The sequence below is a fragment of the Palaemon carinicauda genome, chromosome 17 (assembly GCF_036898095.1).
Source record: "Palaemon carinicauda isolate YSFRI2023 chromosome 17, ASM3689809v2, whole genome shotgun sequence".
Lineage (NCBI taxonomy): Eukaryota > Metazoa > Arthropoda > Malacostraca > Decapoda > Palaemonidae > Palaemon > Palaemon carinicauda.
Window position 1 is genome coordinate 38,327,669 of NC_090741.1, and position 18,910 is coordinate 38,346,578.

General features: G+C 47.1%; 1 protein-coding gene across 1 annotated transcript in view; it reads right to left on the reverse strand.

Moving 5' to 3' along the window:
• Positions 1-18,645, reverse strand: part of LOC137656685 (5'-AMP-activated protein kinase subunit beta-1-like) — a 68,631-nt gene extending 49,986 nt beyond the window's left edge. Inside the window, exons 1-2 of the mRNA XM_068390879.1 lie at positions 18,431-18,645; positions 3,889-4,086 (exon numbers count right to left, since the gene is read on the reverse strand). Of these exons, the coding sequence (XP_068246980.1) occupies positions 3,889-4,074 (186 nt within the window). The 5' untranslated portion in view covers positions 4,075-4,086; positions 18,431-18,645. The remainder of the gene's footprint in view (positions 1-3,888; positions 4,087-18,430) is intronic.
• Between the last annotated feature and the right edge of the window lie 265 nt (positions 18,646-18,910).

An 18,910-nucleotide genomic window follows, 5' to 3' on the forward strand; every position in this document is an offset into this window, starting at 1 on the left:
AGCGCAATAGGATGCCCAGAGAACCCAGCCAGACGTCCAGCCACGAAGTGGCCTGCATGGCACACTTCGCGACCTTCTCCTGGCTAAGGATCTCCGAAGCCGAGAATGTCACCTGCCGGGAGGAGAGCTTCTCAAGAGGAGTTCCCCTTGTGAGCTCTTCCACTGAGTAGTGGAGGAGAAGGGCTACACTGATCTCAAAATACCTCCTCTGCTGTAAACGAGGAGGTGGGTGGAGTTCGTTCCCGGCAGAGGAACGGCTGGAGGAGGCGAGTTCCGAGAGCTGAGCTTCGACCTTGTCTCTGGCACTCTTCACCCCCTGGGACCAAGGCAAAGCCGCGCTGGCCCTTGGGGGCTTCTGGGTACCATAGACTTGGTCTAGGACCGTATCCTTGCCTTCGCGAGAGGCGATCTCCGGGTCCTTGAATCTGTTGAGTTGCCTCATCAGATTCAAGACCTGCCAGAAGGCATGCTCAGACTCATGCTGCTCTCCTCCCTGTGGACTGGCAGCTAAGTCTCCCGTCCCCAGAGGCTCTTCTTGGAGAGACACGTGGACGTTCTCCCGGGGTCTGGTTGGCTCTGGACGGATCCGTGAAGACGACTTAGGAATCGTCTTTGAGTCCTTGGGTTCCCTCCTGGGTGGGATACAGGACTCCAGCAAAGAGGTCTGGAAGGTAACTTCCACGCGAGACGTTTCTCTTCCTCGAGGTGGGGTTCCTCCCATTGGTGCCGTGGGAGAGGCCCTCGCCTCGCTGGAGTCTCCTGAGGACGGAAAAGCTTCGTCCACAGGAGAAGGAGAAAACGACCACGAAGGGGATGGAGCCTTCCTGACAGACTTCTTAGGAGCCAACTTCTCCCTGGGAGAAGTCACCATGAAGTCCACTCCTCTCCTTCTCTTCAGCGGGGGCAAGTCTGTCTTTGGTTTGAGTCCCAGATCAGCGAGGGCTGGTTTCACAGCCTGCACCACCGCTTTCATCAGGTGACCAAGCCAAGACTGACGGGTGACGGATGCAGTGTCAGTAATCCCCGCTGGACAGAAGGGGATCTCCTGATCCTTAGGAGTGGACGCAACGGGGCCTACCTGGAAAGAAGAAAGGGAAGAATGTTGCCTAGACCTCTCCGGAGACTCTTCCTGGTCCTGGGTGAGAGACCTGCGCTTGCGCGGTGGCGATCGTGATGGCGATCTGGAAGTACGCGTCTCTGTCGCAGGCACGAGCTGCGGAACCCGGCAAGAACGGGGGTCGCGCTGGTGCTCGCGCGATGGAGCATCCAAGGGATCGCACGCGGGCGGCTGCTGGAGCGCGGGCGCACAGTCGCGCGGGGATAAACGCGCGTGGGCGAGGGGGCGCGTTGGCGCGCAGGTGAAGGTGCGCGCGGGCGCGCAGATGAATAAGCGCGCGAGGGTAGAGGAGATCGCTGTCGGTCAGGAGAATGGTGAAGCGCAGGAGATCGGCGGCGCACTGGAGATCTATGGCGCGTGGGCGAGCGATGGCGCGTGGGCGAGCGATGGCGCGTGGGCGAGCGATGGCGCGTGGGTGAGCGATGGCGCGTCGGCGAGCGATGGCGCGTCGGCGATCGATGGCACATCGGCGAGCGATGGCGCGTCGGCAAGCGATGGCGCTTTGTCGAACGATGGTGCGTTGGCGAACGATGGCGCGTTGGCGAACGATGGCGCGTTGGCGAACGATGGCACGTTGGCGAACGATGGCGGGTAGTACGTGCAGGCGATTGACCGCGCACAGGCGATTTAGCGCGTCAGAGACCTGTGACGATCCAAGTCATGGGTGCGCTGGCGCGTTGGCGAGCGCTTGCGCACAGGCGACGGATAGCGCGGGCACTCAGGAGATCGTTGGCGCGCAGGAGGGTGTCGACGCGCAGTCAGCTGGGGCGCAGAAACAGGTGGCGAGGAAACGCGCAAGGGCGAACGCTCGCGGTCGGGCTCAGGAGATGAAGACTCATGGGCGCGCGGGCGTGCAGGAACTTTTGAAGTGCGCACCGGGGAGCGTGCGCGCTGTTGCGCGGGCGAGAATGGGCGCACAGGAGCGCGAGGGCGAGGCGAAGGAGTAAGGTCCTTGCCTTCATCCAGATCCGAAGATCTAGGGCGCGTGGGCGAGCGTTGGGGCGCATCAGGAACAAGGTGCGCAGGCGCGCGCTGACGAGCAGGAGATCGTGTGCGCTCAGGAGACCGATGGCGCGCCTGGCGCGCAGCAGGAACATAAAGGCACTGACGGCTAACGGGGGAGCGCTGGCGAGCAGGAGAGAGTTGGCGAGCAGGCGAGCGCTGGCGAGCAGGCGAGCGCTGGCGAGCAGGCGAGCGCTGGCGAGCAGGCGAGCGTTGACGAGCAGGAGAGCGCTGGCGAGGCGAGGCTGATGGCTGCAACTCAGGAGAGCGCTTGTGCGCTACTGCGCGCGAACGCGCAGCTGAGCGCAAAGGGGAATCCTGAAGCGCAAGGGAATTACCCACACCGTGGGAGACATCCCTTTGCCCCGAAGGGACCGGTGCCCGTCGGGTGACGGGGTGAGAAGGCGCCTGCTGCGCATCTGCAACCAGAGGTGAAGGTAGGCCAGAAGGACTGGAAGGTCTGGCAGGCGTAGGAGATCGCGAGCGATCTGCGGAGAGGTCCAAGGACGTGGATGCTACAGTCTGCTCCCGACGAGGAGAATCCTCTGCAGGGGAAGGCGGCGGAGACGACTCGAAGAGGCGCCTCTTCACTCCCTTATAAGGAGAGGGGAGGCCCCTACGGCGAAGAGGAGGACGAGCCTTACGGCGAAGGTCATCCACATCATCGGTCCTCCGAAGAGGAGTCTCTGTCAGTGCGCTCCCCCGGGGAGGAGACGCACCCGCAGGAGAGACCGTGGGACTCAACTTCCCCTTCGAAGGATGTTCGGAAGGGGGAGCAGAGCCTTCAGCAACGTCTGCAACAGCAGCAGCAGCAGAGGTTTGACCAGACCCGTCGGAAGCCTCTGCCACAACCACGTCGACAATAGACAGAGGGTCTACCTCTGCTATTACCGGCGATTGTTTGACAGCAGCCCCCAACTGGATAAGGTAAAACAGGGCTTCCTTGGAGGGCAAGCCCTTAAGCCCCAAGGAAGCCCCAAGGAAGCCCAAAGCTGAAAGAGATCATCATTAGAAACAGCATGGTCATCATAATGAGAATCAAAATCCTCCCCCGGAGGAGGAGGGGGAGCCGCCCCGCTATGGGAGGCAACGCCCTCTCCCGCACCCCGAGATCGGGAAACAGAACAATGGCCTACGCTACCACTCGACGGTCTCTCACGAGAGGCCGACCGAGTGGGAGCTTCGGAGGAGGTTTGGGCGGCGGAAGAAGAGTCCTTGGAGCCTTCCTTCTTCAAGGCAACCTTTGAAGGAGAAAGGTCTCTCTTGGACTTCTTCTTACGCCGCCGGGCAAACCTCTCCCACTCGGAGGTAGACCACTCCCTGCACTTACTACACGTTAAGTCTCTAGCACACCGTTGACCTCGACACTGCGGGCAAAGGGTGTGAGGATCCGTCTCGACCGCCGACATGAAGGTACCACAGGGGCGGCCGGAGAGTCCAGGGCATTTGCGCATAATAGCGATGAAGGTAGAGGCCAACTTCCAAACACACAAAGTCTGAGAAAAAGAAAAAACAGATTAAGGCTGTCAAAAGTGAGGACGAAAGACAGACACGTCTGCTCATCGTTCGAGCCAAAAGTGAAGTGAGACAGTTCACCGGTGTGTGGGAGGGGAGGGGTAGCAAGCTACCCCTTCCCCTACCCCATTGCTAACTAGCGCGGGGGTAGTTAACCCTCATTAAAAATCTAATGGCTCGTCATTTTCAGCTACGCCGAAAGTAAACCCTATGTAAATAGTGTGGTTTGTATTTCGGTTACGGAACAAACTAACCTTCAAGGCCTTAATAGTCACAGGCTCATGTTCTTCTTCCGAGTGCTGCTGGTGCAATGTTTTCTGTCCCTTGGGTTTGTCAAAAGTAAACGCCTGTCCATCAGTTCTTCCAGGGGAGGCTAGCTGATAAGGGTCACCAGACTTGTGGCGATCCCTGCGCTCTCCCGATGAAGTGTGATTACCCATAGTTCAGTGAAACTGAAAAGAATAAAAAGCTAATATTAAAATGCTGTAATGGTTCGTTATACTCTAGATATGCGTTTCTCTAGCAGTAAAGTTATTGTGTTATCCAATTCAAGAAATTTTCTCAAAGAATTAGAAATCGTGTTTTTTTTTTTTTCTACAAATCCTTCAGTTTACACTCCCCTATCCTGTTATGCATATATGACAGTGTCTCTATTGGTAGGTTACCTTAATGCCATAAGCATTTGACCTATGAATAAGAAGTGAAAAGTTGATTGGAGGGAATTTTATTGCAAACTTATTGATTCGCTTCTGAATACTGTCATGAATTCTTATCTTTAAAGACTTGAGATGTACCATCCGCATTACACTTTTCCCTAACCGGCTTAAGATCTCTAGCACAGATTTTCTGCATAGGACGAGATGATAATATCTCCTTTGGCTCTCTCATCTCCTTTGGCTCTCTCATGATATTTTGCAAGATTTTGGGTTGAGCTCTTACTTCTAGTTATCAATAAATATGTAGTGAAAATCATCATAAAGTTTGTCAATTGTACATACAAGGCCAAACTACAACCCTTGTCTTTTATATTGATATCTGGCTAGTTCATGAATATTAAATCATTATCATCTTTGTTACTGTCCAAGCGTCAACCCTGTACAGAAAAGCAGGATGCTACAAGCACAAGAGGTTCGACATGGAAAGCAGCACAGTGATGAAAATTAATACTACTGTATACTGTACAGGTAATGAATAAACTATATATGAGAAATAATCAACTAAATATCACAAAATTCTTTTAAGCAAATAGTAATTTTCTTGATTATACTGTACAAACTCGTGTCATTCAATGGGAGAATGATTTCAACAAAACTAGAAACTCGGCCATTAAAACTTATAAAGAGGAGTGAGTATTTACTTGTAGGTGACAGCGACATAACAGTTCAACTGCTGGACCCTATGCAAAGTTAAAGAAAAAAAAAAAAAAAAGAAGAAAAAAGGTCAGACATTCTTACTCTCATCCTAGACTGACATCGCAACCACTATCTTAGATGAGACACTTCTTGTCCTGTAAAGGAGCTAAGTACGCTACACAATCTACTGAGCAGTTACCATAGGTGCTAAAGATAACGTGTCAAACCACTCGTGGGTGCATTCACATATGTAATGGGCTGTGAAGGTTGTCTGTCCTTTACAGACTCCTGCCTTCAGGGTTTGTCCCACTGACAGGGTCTTCCTAAAAGCTAATGTTGCACATACTCTGACTTCAAGAGCATATGCCTGTGCAGGTTCTTCTGGATCCCCTACTGTTTAGGTTTGTGATCTATTTATGTTTCACGGAGCTGATGAAAAGATTCTGTAGTTGTGCTCTGAAGAATTGAATCTGTTACAAGTAGCTTCTCAGTGATATACGTAGCTTCCCTAAGAGAGGAAATGGAGAAAGATTCAAGCCTAGGATAGTTTACACCTACATTTCGAGTTTTAGTGACAAACTCAGGAAACAAGGAAAACGAGACCTTTCTCCAACCTTCGGAAAGACTAACTGGATGTGATAATCCATGCTGCTTACCTATTCGTTTTGTTGAAGGTAGGGCAAGTTAGAAAACTGTCTTGAGTGTTAAATCCTTGCCAGATGCCTACTTTTGAGGCTAGTAAGGTGCCCTCTGGTGACATTCCATGTGGGTGGTTTTAATTCTCTTGGAGGGCAAGAAAGGTCCTTATGGGCACTGATAATTCCCATGAAGAAGAAAAGTCTAAAGTACTCCCTTCAGTCTCCAGACTTGACTCAAGGCTGAGCAGTAAGCTTTCATCGCTGAGATTGAAAGGTGCTTCTCTCTGCGTAGGAAAACAAGGAAGATTGCTATCAGCTGAATAGATGCTACGACCAGAAAAATATATACCTCTTCTATGACACCAATTGCAGAAGAATGGCTTGCTTTTTCCAGTAGACTGCCGTAAATAACTTTTGGAGGTATCCAGAAATCTGTGTAGTGTCTCACGAAAAGTCTTTCGCTCAAGAAGATGAGGGATAGTCTCCACCTGTGAACTGACAGGGACGTCACGGAGTTGTAATATCTCCGCAGAAAGGTCGGCAAAGTAGGTTGGGCCAATTGGGCATTAGCCCCAGTTAAAAGCATAAGAAGGTCTGCTTACTATTCTCCATGGGGTCACTTGCGAGCCACCATAGTCATCTTCAGGTTTGGAGTAGTGAGTATCCTGTTGACAACTCTTTGGATGAGGCAAAATGGCGGAAAAGCATAAATGTCGAGGCCGTCCTACGGATGTTAAAATCCGGTCTCTAAGATTACTGATCGACTCAAGATGGGTGAGCAGTAGATCGGGAGCTTCTTGATGAGCCTCGTCTTGAGCATATCTTTCGTTAGAGAACCTCAAAAAGTTAAGAAGCTTCTCAACATTTAAGGAGGAAAGGACCAATCTACTCTGATCACCTGTCCCTGGCGACTGAGTTTATCGGCAATTACATTTCTCTTGCCTGGAATGAATCTCTCCACTTCCCTTGCATTATTTTTGTTTAGTATATTGCCAACTTGCAGATGTGCTGTAAAACAGTACCTCTGCTTGTTGACTTATGTCACTACATGAATGTTGTCACTCATCAACGCAACTGAGAGACCAATCAGATGGTGTTGGAATGACTGTAGGGACAGTGCTGCCTTCATCTTCAGCCGGTTGATGTGCAGGCTCTTCTCTTCCTGGAACCAGCGTTACACAACAATTTAGTTCCTTATACTGTGTGAGCCCCTCGGCTTTCTTTTGATATGTCCATGAAAAGTAACAAATCTGTGGGAGAACACTCCAATGAAGTCCCTTCAGGAGAATATCATCCTCCACCCACCAGTCAATGTCAATCCTTAATGCCTGCTGTATAGGACCTACAGTAGATGATGGAGTGGATTGTCGGAATGTGACCAGCATCGCTTCATGAACCACTGAAGTAATTGTTGATGTAGACGCCTGAGTGGGACAAACTTTTCTAAAGATAATAGATGTCCTAGTAACTATTGCCACTGAAAAGTTGGTAGTTGATGGTGTATGAAAGGGCGTGCTACTCTCCCGAGTCTGCTGACACGATCGTTGGATCTCTTCCTGCCGTTCTGCCACCCTTTGGGGATTGTGGCAAAGGAGAAGAACTTGTCTCAATGTTAAAGGAGATGCCTCTGGGAAGAGGCCAGAATCAACCAATCGTCCAAATACCTTAGAAGGTGCATTCCATTGGTGTGAGCCCAAACTGAAATGAGTGTGAACCCTCAAGTAACACCTGAAGGTGGTTGACAGCCAAAAGCAACAGAACTTTGAACTGGGAGACCTTTCCCCCCAAGGATAAAACAGAGGAACTTCCTTGAAGATTGATGGACTGGAATCCGGAAGTACAGTTTGCATCTCGCAGATCCAGAGAGAGCATAAGTCCTTCCTCCCAATGACAGCCCGTACAGTGCTCACCATTTTCATCTTGAACAGAGTCTGTAGTACCAATTTGTTCAGGGCAAGGATATTGATTACCGGTCTCCAGCCCCAGTTGACTTCTCCATAACAATTATACAACTGTAAAAGACTTGACATCCGTTCCGTACTAGCTGCAGCATGTCTTTGTCTAACATCTTTACCTATCAATGAAGGATCAGGTCTTTCTCCACATCAGGGTGGTAAGACGACAATGTTGTCAAGAGTCTAAGTGAGGGGAAGACGAGAACCAATGAATGGGAGGTGGTATCCATGTTGGAGGATATCTAACATCCTTCCTCGGCTCTGTGATATTGCCACCTTGCCCAATGGCTTGACAGGCATCCCCCTTCTCATGGCAGTTGCAGGAGGGGTCGGCTTTACCTAATAACTTCCAATTACTCTCCTGCCCCTTCCTCTTCTGGGCTGACCAAAATGGGGATAAATCCATTGATCTTTTCAAGTAAGATGTTGGTGTAGTGAACCTCACTGGAGACTGCATATGCCTTCTTGAGGGCTAACTTCAACAGAGTTAATGCATTCACCTTTGCTGTTGGTCCTGATGTCCTGGACTTCTTAAAGGTGACTGCTCAGTGGAAAATGGAATCCTGGCTGGAATTTTTCCATTTTTCTACCGTTCCCTCAACTTTGTCAGAGGAAAAAACGGGGCTATAGATAATTGGGGAATTCCTTGATGCCCATGTCTCCCGTTGTCTGATTTCCCCGACAAATTTGTTAGCTACAAAACTGCACCCCTCCTCTTTAGGACCAAGTTAGTCCACTGGTTAGCAGGCTGGTGAGCTAGGAAGGTGACCGCCTTTGCCCTTGACAGAAGTAAGTCTGTAAATATTTTTTTTTATTGCTCCAAGGATTTGACAAATCCTGAAAAAGGTGAAAAAGGCCACCATTCATGACCAGTGGTATAACCTGGGAGTGACTTGGAGGCTACCCATCGCAGTAGCTTTCATACTTGACTTGCACCCTAAGAAGCCAAAAAGATGGTTGACTAGATCCTCAGTCTCTCTACTGATGTATCAGGTGTTAGGGTCGAGACAGCTGCATCTATTTGCAGAGAAGTGGAGTCTTCAGAAGAGTAAAATTTTCTCAGTCTGGAGACAGCTGGTGGCAATATCTTGTTGGAGCAGCTCACGTATATGGGAGTGTCCATACCCAGTTTAGTGTACGATAACTTGAGAGCATGCACGAACAGATGAATAAGCACTAACAGGTGAGCATGCACTGACAGAAGAATATTCAAGTTCCAATGAATGCTCTAAGTGAGGAGTGTGTGCAAATAGGTAAGACCTCAGGATCCGATAAGTGCACACATACAGGAGAGTGTGTTCCCTCAGGGACTTGCACGCAAACAAGTAAGACCTCAGGATCAAATGAATGCGTGCAATTGGAAAGTACATGGGCATGCTTACAGCTAAGCACGCTCTAACAGTAAAGCTAGGGCAAACAGTTGACTGCTCTTTAGTATGAGCATGCATGATGTCTCTCATAGATATCTGAAGATTTCTTATTTCTCTTGTCCTCTGCAGAGTAGAGTATGAGAAGGGTCATATCCAAACAACATAAAGGTATGCCTTCTAACTGCAGGGGAGGGAGACACCCTAGGATAAATGGAGACATCCCTGTCATGTTCCTGAGAAAGTTGTAGAGGTCACTGAAGCTCTCCTTTTTTTTTCCTAATAAAGAGATGAGAACTAGAAGGTCCCAAAGCAGAAGATGAGGTCAAAGGAATTGGGCTTGAAAGTGAGGAAGGCCGAAGGCGTTTCCTTCCCTAACTAGGTGTCAATAACACAGCTCAATATTTTTTTTAGTAAGAAATGGTTGATTCTTTTGGGGCTTCTAAGATTTTTCATTCTGATTATGATTATGTTACAATGTTTACTAGTGCCCACCAGGTAGACCAGTAGGGAAGCATTAAGTAAGTTTGATTAGGATAAATTAGATTTACTTAGGTTCCCACAATAGGAAATTGAGAGGAAAAATGGGTAAATATACAATACTGTACCTAAACTTCTGACCAAATGTATGAAAAATTAATTTTTCCTACTTCCTATCTTATGTTTTATCCATTTCTGACCATGATCATTGGGGGCAAACTACCCGTTCATGAGTTTTCCTACCACATCCCTTATATAAAGTTATGGGGGATATTAGTGGGAAACCGAGGTGTTGGGTGGGGAAACTCAAAAATTAGTATTTGCACCAGTAATAATGGTCAGAAATGCATAATCAATACAAGATAAGCTGCTGGAAAAATATATGGTTCACGTAAATGGCGTAAAATTGAAATATGTTATTTTGATAATAAAATAAATTTTTGAATATACTTACCCGGTGATTATAATAGCTGCAACTCTGTTGCTCGACAGAAAACTCTACGGAAAAAATTCGCCAGCGATCGCTACACAGGTAGGGGGTGTACTTTAACAGCGCCATCTGTCGTCCAGATACCCAGTACTCATTGTAAACAAAGAACTCAATTTTCTCCTCGGTCCACTGGGTCTCTATTGGGGAGGAAGGGAGGGTCCTTTAATTTATAATCACCGGGTAAGTATATTCAAAAATTTATTTTATTATCAAAATAACATTTTTCAATATTTAACTTAGCCGGTGATTATAATAGCTGATTCACACCCAGGGGGGTGGGTAGAGACCAGCAATATATGTTTACATCATTATGAGCTAAGAATATTTTATTTCATTTTAGAAGTTATCAAAATAACAAAAACAAAATAAATAGGTACCTGGTAAGGAAGTCGACTTGAACAATTACTCTGCCTTTTTAAGTACGTCTTCCTTACGGAGCCTCGCGATCCTCTTAGGATGCTGAGCGACCCCTAGGATCTGAAGTATGAAGGGTTGCAACCCATACCACAGGACCTCCTCAAAACCTCTAATCTAGGCGCTTCTCAAGAAAAGAATTTGACCACCCGCCAAATCAACCAGGATGCGAAAGGCTTCTTAGCCTTCCGGACAACCCAAAAACAACAATAAAAAACATTTCAAGAGAAAGATTAAAAAGGTTATGGAATTAGGGGATTGTAGTGGTTGAGCCCTCACCCACTACTGCACTCGCTGCTACGAATGGTCCCAGAGTGTAGCAGTCCTCGTAAAGAGACTGGACATCCTTAAGATAAAAAGACGCGAACACTGACTTGCTTCTCCAATAGGTTGCGTCCATTATACTTCGCAGAGATCTATTTTGTTTAAAGGCCACTGAAGTTGCGTCAGCTCTAACTTCATGTGTCCTTACCTTCAGCAAAGCTTGGTCTTCCTCACTCAGATGTGAATGAGCTTCTCGTATGAACAGTCTGATAAAATAGGATAAAGCATTCTTTGACATAGGCAAAGATGGTTTCTTAACTGAACACCATAAAGCTTCTGACTGTCCTCGTAAAGGTTTAGTTCGTCTTAAATAGAACTTAAGAGCTCTCACAGGGCATAAGACTCTTTCTAGTTCATTTCCAACCATATTCGATAGGCTTGGAATATCGAACGATTTCGGCCAAGGACGAGAAGGTAGCTCGTTTTTGGCTAGAAAACCAAGTTGTAGAGAACATGTAGCCGTTTCAGATGAAAATCCGATGTTCCTGCTGAAGGCGTGAATCTCACTGACTCTTTTAGCTGTGGCTAAGCAAACCAGGAAAAGAGTCTTTAAGGTGAGATCTTTAAAGGAGGCTGATTGTAGCGGCTCGAACCTTTCTGACATGAGGAATCTTAGTACCACGTCTAAATTCCAACCAGGTGTAACCAAACGACGCTCCTTCGTGGTCTCAAAAGACTTAAGGAGGTCCTGTAGATCTTTATTGTTGGAAAGATCTAAGCCTCTGTGATGGAAGACTGATGCCAACATGCTTCTGTAACCCTTGATAGTGGGAGCTGAAAGAGATCGTTCTTTCCTCAGGTATAAAAGGAAGTCAGCTATTTGAGTAACAGAGGTACTGGTCGAGGATACAGATACTGACTTGCACCAGTTTCGGAAGACTTCCCACTTCGATTGGTAGACTCTAAGGGTGGATGTCCTCCTTGCTCTAGCAATCGCCCTGGCTGCCTCCTTCGAAAAGCCTCTAGCTCTCGAGAGTCTTTCGATAGTCTGAAGGCAGTCAGACGAAGAGCGTGGAGGCCTTGGTGTACCTTCTTTACGTGTGGCTGACGTAGAAGGTCTACTCTTAGAGGAAGACTTCTGGGAACGTCCACTAGCCATCGAAGTACCTCGGTGAACCATTCTCTCGCGGGCTAGAGGGGAGCAACTAACGTCAACCTTGTCCCTTCGTGAGAGGCGAACTTCTGCAGTACCTTGTTGACAATCTTGAACGGAGGGAATGCATATAGGTCTAGATGTGACCAATCTAGGAGAAAGGCATCTATATGAACTGCTGCTGGGTCCGGGATTGGTGAGCAATATATTGGGAGCCTCTTGGTCATCGAGGTTGCGAAGAGATCTATGGTTGGCTGGCCCCATATGGCTCAAAGTCTCTTGCACACATCCTTGTGTAGGGTCCATTCTGTTGGAATGATTTGTCCCTTCCGACTGAGGCAATCTGCCATGACATTCAAGTTGCCTTGGATGAACCTCGTTACTAGTGAAATGTTTTGACCTTTTGACCAGGTGAGGAGGTCCCTTGCGATCTCGTACAACGTCATAGAGTGGGTCCCTCCTTGCTTGGAGATGTACGCCAAAGCCGTGGTGTTGTCCGAGTTCACCTCCACCACTTTGCCTTGAAGGAGAGACTTGAAGCTTTTCAAGGCCAGATGAACTGCCAGTAGCTCCTTGCAGTTGATATGCATTGTCCTTTGACTCGAGTTCCAAATTCCCGAGCATTCCCGACCGTCTAATGTCGCGCCCCAGCCTGTGTCCGATGCGTCCGAGAAGAGAACGTGGTTGGGAGTCTGAACAGCCACGGGCAGACCCTCTCTGAGGCTGATACTGTCCTTCCACCAAGTCAGGCAAGACTTCATCTTCTCGGAAATGGGGATCGAGACCGCTTCTAGCGTCTTGTCCTTTTTCCAGTAAAAAGCTAGGTGATATTGAAGAGTACGGAGGTGTAGTCTTCCTAACAATACGAACTGTTCCAGGGATGATAGGGTCCCTATCAGACTCATCCACTGCCTGACTGAACATCGTTCCTTCTTCAGCATGTTCTGGATGCATAACTGGGCTTGGCTTGTTCTGGGGGCCGACGGAAAAGCCCGAAAAGCTAGACTGTGAATCTCCATCCCTAAATACACAATAGTTTGGGATGGGACCACTTGAGACTTTTCCAAATTGACAAGGAGACCCAATTCCTTGGTCAGATCTAGAGTCCACTTTAGATCCTTCAGACAGCGACGACTGGAAGAAGCTCTTAGAAGCCAGTCGTCCAAATAGAGGGAGGCTCGGATGTCCGCTAAATGAAGGAATTTGGCTACATTCCTCATCAGCCTCGTAAACACAAGAGGAGCTGTGCTTAGGCCAAAGCACAGGGCTTGAAACTGGTAGACAACCTTTTCGTAAACAAATCTCAGAAAAGGTTGGGAGTCTGGGTGGATGGGGACGTGGAAGTATGCGTCCCTTAGGTCTAAAGAGACCATCCAGTCTTCCCTTCTGACCGCTGCTAGAACGGACTTTGTGGTCTCCATGGAGAACGTCTGCTTTGTGACAAAGACATTCAGCGCACTGACGTCTAGCACCGGCCTCCACCCTCCTGTCTTCTTTGCCACTAAGAAGAGACGGTTGTAGAAGCCCGGGGTTTGATGGTCCAGGACTTTGACTACCGCTCCCTTTTCTAGTAAGAGAGACACTTCCTGTTTCAATGCTTGTCTCTTGTCTTCCTCTCTGTACCTGGGAGAGAGATCGATGGGAGACGTTGCTAGAGGGGGTTTTCGTACAAACGGGATCTTGTACCCCTCTCTGAGCAACTTCACAGATTGTGCATCTGCGCCTCTCTTCTCCCAGGTCTGCCAGAAGTTCTTGAGTCTGGCTCCCATTGCTGTCTGAAGAAGCTGGCAGTCAGACTCTGCCTTTAAAGGACTTGGTTCCTTTCTTCTTTCCACGTCTCCCTTCGGCACGAGCACCTCCTCTGCTGGAGGCTCTGCCACGAAAGGGCGGAATAAATCGGGACGCTGGAGTGTCCATCCTTGGTCTAGCTGACAAGGTAGGCAAAGGGGTGGCTTTGCGAGCAGAGGACGCAACCAGATCATGAGTATCCTTCTGTATCAAAGAAGAAGCAATCTCCTTAATCAGGTCCTCTGGAAAGAGGCACTTGGAAAGAGGAGCAAACAGAAGTTCGGATCTTTGGCAAGGTGTAACTCCAGCTGACAGGAAAGAGCAAAGGTTCTCACGCTTCTTGAGGACTCCGGACACGAACGATGCAGCAAGCTCATTAGATCCGTCACGTACGGCCTTGTCCATGCAGGACATGATGAGCAAGGAAGTCTCCTTCTCTGTCGGAGAGATCTTCCTGCTTAGAGCTCCCAGACACCAGTCTAAAAAGTTGAAGACCTCGAAGGCTCTATATATCCCTTTCAAAAGGTGGTCCAGGTCTGAAGATGACCAACATATTTTTGAGCGTCTCATGGCTAGCCGGCGGGGAGAGTCTACAAGACTTGAGAAGTCGCCCTGGGCAGAGGCAGGAACTCCCAAGCCGAGAACTTCTCCCGTGGCATACCAGACGCTCGATCTAGAAGAGAGTCTAGCAGGGGGAAACGTAAAGGCTGTCTTCCCTAGACTCTTTTTGGACTGCATCCATTCTCCTATCACTCGTAAAGCTCTCTTGGACGAGCGTGCGAGGACGAGTCTAGTAAAGGCAGGCGAGGATGACGGCATACCTAAAACAAACTCTGACGGAGGAGAGCGCGGAGCCACAGACACAAACTGGTCCGGAAACATCTCTTTGAACAGTGCTAAAACCTTCCTAAAGTCCAAAGAGGGTTGCGTAGACTTAGGCTCGTCAAGATCCGAATGTGGTTCATCAACGTGTGCAGCACCATCATCATCAGAAAGTCCATCATCCGAGTATTGAGGAGGAAGCGGCAATGGAGTAGGTAACGGCTGGTTAGCTGAGTCCGGTCGCACGGGTGCATGCGTGACTGAGCCGGACGCAACGTCATGGAACTGTTGCCCAGTCTGTGAGCTGGCAACAACCATAGCAGCGCGGGGACGCACAGCGTCTACTCCGGACTGTCTAGCCTGATGTGGGTGAGCAGTGGCAACCACACTGGGTTGCGGAGGTTGACGCACCGCGTCAAAACAAAACAACTCTGACGGTTGTTGTACCTCACGAACGTCAACGGAAGGCTCCGTGCGTCGCTGAACGTCAACATGCGGCTGGCAGGGCACACTGGAACGCATGGGTGGCGGAACTCTCTCAACTGGAGTGCGCAAGAAGGTCGCCTCAGCGTCCACAGGACGCACAACCGAGTGTGTGGTTGGTTGTAGGCAAGAGGCTGTACTAGCTGGTGCAGCAGCAACCTTCTCCGCACGCAAGTCCTGCATCAGAGACGTTAATTGGGACTGCATGTTCTGCAGCAAAGACCACTTAGGGTCTGCAGGAGCAGGTGGGGCGACAGACGGTGTAACTGTCTGAGGCGGTACCGCTTTGCCTCTCTTAGGAGGTGAGCAGTCATCGGAAGACTGCAGCGAGTCCGAACTGACCCAGTGGCTACAGCTGGGCCGTTGGACTTGCGCGGAAGGGACCGACTTGCGTTTTAATGGTCGTGAGACCTTGGTCCATTGTTTCTTGCGAGAAACACCTTCCGAAGACGAGGAATAAATGGGCTCTCTCGTCTTTGTGCGGCAGGGGCGATCTTGGGAAGATGCACCCGGTACCACGGAGGGAACGTCTGTTCGCTGATTAAAGCCTCTCGAACCCATTGGTCGTACGACATTGCTTCTCCCCTGGACTTGGGAGCTTGCAAGAGGTCCCGGACTAGGAGGACGACAGGCACGAACAGACGAACCCTCAAGCGCAACACTATCCACAACACTATCACTCACTTTAACACTTCCCACTGCACTTTTACACTTCAGCTCCTTGACATCCGCCATGAGCTGGTTACGGTCACTAGCCAGGGACTCAACTCTCTCACCCAGAGCTTGGATGGCACGCATCATATCAGCCATCGAAGGTTCCTGAGTGCCAGAAGGGGGATTAGGAGCAACCACTACAGGGGAAGGAATAGGTTGTGGGGCATGAGGAGAGGAAATTTCAACAGAACGAGAGGAACTTCTCCTAACTCTATCTCTCTCTAGCCTACGTGTATACTTTTGGAATTCGATAAAATCGAATTCCGAAAGCCCAACGCATTCCTCACATCGATCTTCCAATTGACAGGTTTTATCCCGACAATTGGAACAAACAGTGTGAGGGTCGATAGAGGCCTTCGGAAGACGCCTTGAACAGTCCCTAGCATTACACTTCCTAAATTTTGGGACTTGAGAAGGGTCAGCCATTTTGAATGGTCAAAGGGGAATTCAAAAACTATCCAAAGTCATCAACAAATAATCCGTAATCAAAAAAAGAATGCAAGGATTTTTGAAGAGAAAGCCTGCACAGCGAAAGCTCAAAACTAGAATAGTGTACTTCACCAAATAGTTGTGAAAACAAATCCAGTTAGCAACAGCGAATTAGTAGGTCTTGCCGGTAGCACGACAGAGAGAAAATTGAGTTCTTTGTTTACAATGAGTACTGGGTATCTGGACGACAGATGGCGCTGTTGAAGTACACCCCCTACCTGTGTAGCGATCGCTGGCGAATTTTTTCCGTAGAGTTTTCTGTCGAGCAACAGAGTTGCAGCTATTATAATCACCGGCTAAGTTAAATATTGAAAAATCCTAATTACCTATAACTCATACAGTATCTCACTCCATACATGGTTTTTTCCCTGCTGTGGCTCACTTTGCTCGCAAATAAACATAATCTCACTGCAAACGGTACATGGATGTGCTGCGCATGCCATCCCCGAAGGTTACTATTAAAATATTATAATTAACTAAAATTTACATTACGTTCCTCAAAAAGTTTTTGCTTTGCATGAGCAACAATAACAATGATACGGAATGGAGAGTATTTTCACCATAATCACCATACCGATATAGATAAAATTACACTAAATTTTTAAATATATTCAACTTCTCTTTTGGAAAAGTCTTCTGACTGACTGTAGTAATGCTGGAACTGAAGATAAGGGGGAAAAATGGCACAAATATTTGGAAGCTCTAATTGGTTAAAAAGGTCAGAAAATTATGTCATACAAAAATCAGAAAGCTAGTAAAACGAAACGCAAACAATGCATGGGCAGTAACCCACCATCAGTATCCCAAAAGTAAACATTGGACTTAGACACTGAAATGTTTCTCCCATTTTAATGGATCAGTATCAAATTTATTATGCCCCAGCACAATTAATCATAATGAGAAAAATGCCAAACTAGCCATCACTCATCCATTTCTTTTAGTAAATTTCAGTATTGCTAGAAATCAATGTATAATATTTTGATTGAAAAAAAAAAAAAAGTATTTTAAAAGACCAACACCAGCAAAACCTTAACCTGTGCAATGGCACTAAAATTACAAAAAAAAATTGAACCAATCTACAGAAGGGCAGATGCACCCTCTAATTAGCATTAGAAGCGGTCTGTGAAGGGTTACATGGGCATTAAAAACCACAGAAATTACACTCTGGCATTGGTAAGGTTAAGGGGGTTACCTTAGGTTAGGAAATACTGTACCTCTTTGATTTAGTGAAATATATTCAAAATTTCCCTTTTCTACACCTAAGCTGATCCGTGTCTGCCAATGTACAGCGCTTCCAAAACTTCTCGTATCTCTCTAACCTACAACACCATATCCTTACTCATCAGGAGACTCGCACATTCCTTGCTATAACAGTACTGGGCGTCATATTCTTAATCACTGTACATCGCGAGACCAGTAATATTTCAATAGTCCCACCCAGCCATAACCGCTTGCCAGTACATAGGAACTTGATGTTTTTCTTTCTTCAAGAGCGAAGCGAGTGCAGAACGGAGCAAAACTATTAGATTTCGATAATATTTCAATAAGAGTCCTTAATGGTTTTTGCTTCACCGTGCACTTGCATAAAAAGAAAAAGATGAAACTCCTATATAATGGCAAGCCGTAATGGCTGGGTGGGAACATATCGAAATATAACTGCGGGACCTCCTAGAGATTCATGATTTAAGAAGGGTGAACGTAGTTCGTTGGAACATGGTAAGTTACAAATACAATAGTGTAAGGAGGGGTCACACGGGGCATAGCCTTCAGGTAAGTAAAGGATAGGGTTCCTAAGTAAGGTTACGTGGGGAACCATAGGTTAGGTGGTGTTCTTGTGTCTGTTTTCCTTGTAAATGTGCTTTAGAGCCTTTACATATTAGCGGCCAGCTCCTCCAGAGTGCATAAAAAGTGGACAGCAACTGACCTAAATTACGGTCCCCTAACCTAACACGCCCTGCGATCCGCCCTTTACACTGCCGTATTCTTAGTCAGCCGTCATCATACATACAAGTGGCCATTATCATACAAACAACCCTGTGATTATATATGGTCCCAAAAAACTACAAAGGCTTCGGATTACGTTCAACCCTAATACCTTTAGATTAGACTAATCCAGAGATTAAGTGTAGCTATGATAAGGTTAGCCCAAAAACATTCTAATCCTACTTTTAGATATTGTGAAACCTAACAAGGCTATAGTACAGCAGGTAGTTTAGGATAGTATATGACCTTCGTTTATCTTAAAACTTGTTGCCTCTGCCTTTAAGAATGGCCTAAACGTAATATGAGCATTTGATTAGTTTAATATTAATAATTATTATTAAATATAACCATGCATGCATTAAAAATGCGCAATATTAGAATAATGATAATAAATAACATCTCACCAGTGCGCAAGAAGTCGCCCTGTCTCTGTGCGTTCTTCTTCCTCTTCCTGAATATTAATGAGAATAATAAGGCTACTGGCAGAGTAGCAGTATATATTCGAGTCTTTAATAATCCTCTATATATTCTTGATAAAACTACTGGTATATACGTATGGTTTTTATTGTTTTTTCGTGTATTTTTTTCTTTTATGTTATTGTTTTTTCCCTTCTGAATGTCAAAGAAATTGAGGAACTTACCGTCATAATCCTTCCTCTTATTTTCTCTAACTTAACCCCAACATGTCAGTGAAATCAAAACTGGCTGTTCTTGATAAAACTGGTGTTTTTATTTGGGATATTTTTTTTTGTTTTAAATGATTTTATTTGTTGCATTTTTTGTTCTGAATGTCAAAGGTGTTGAAGATTATAAACGTCACAATAAGCAAATTTTGTGACAAAAAACGAAATTATTCAAGGATGAATGGGTAACTACATTATTTT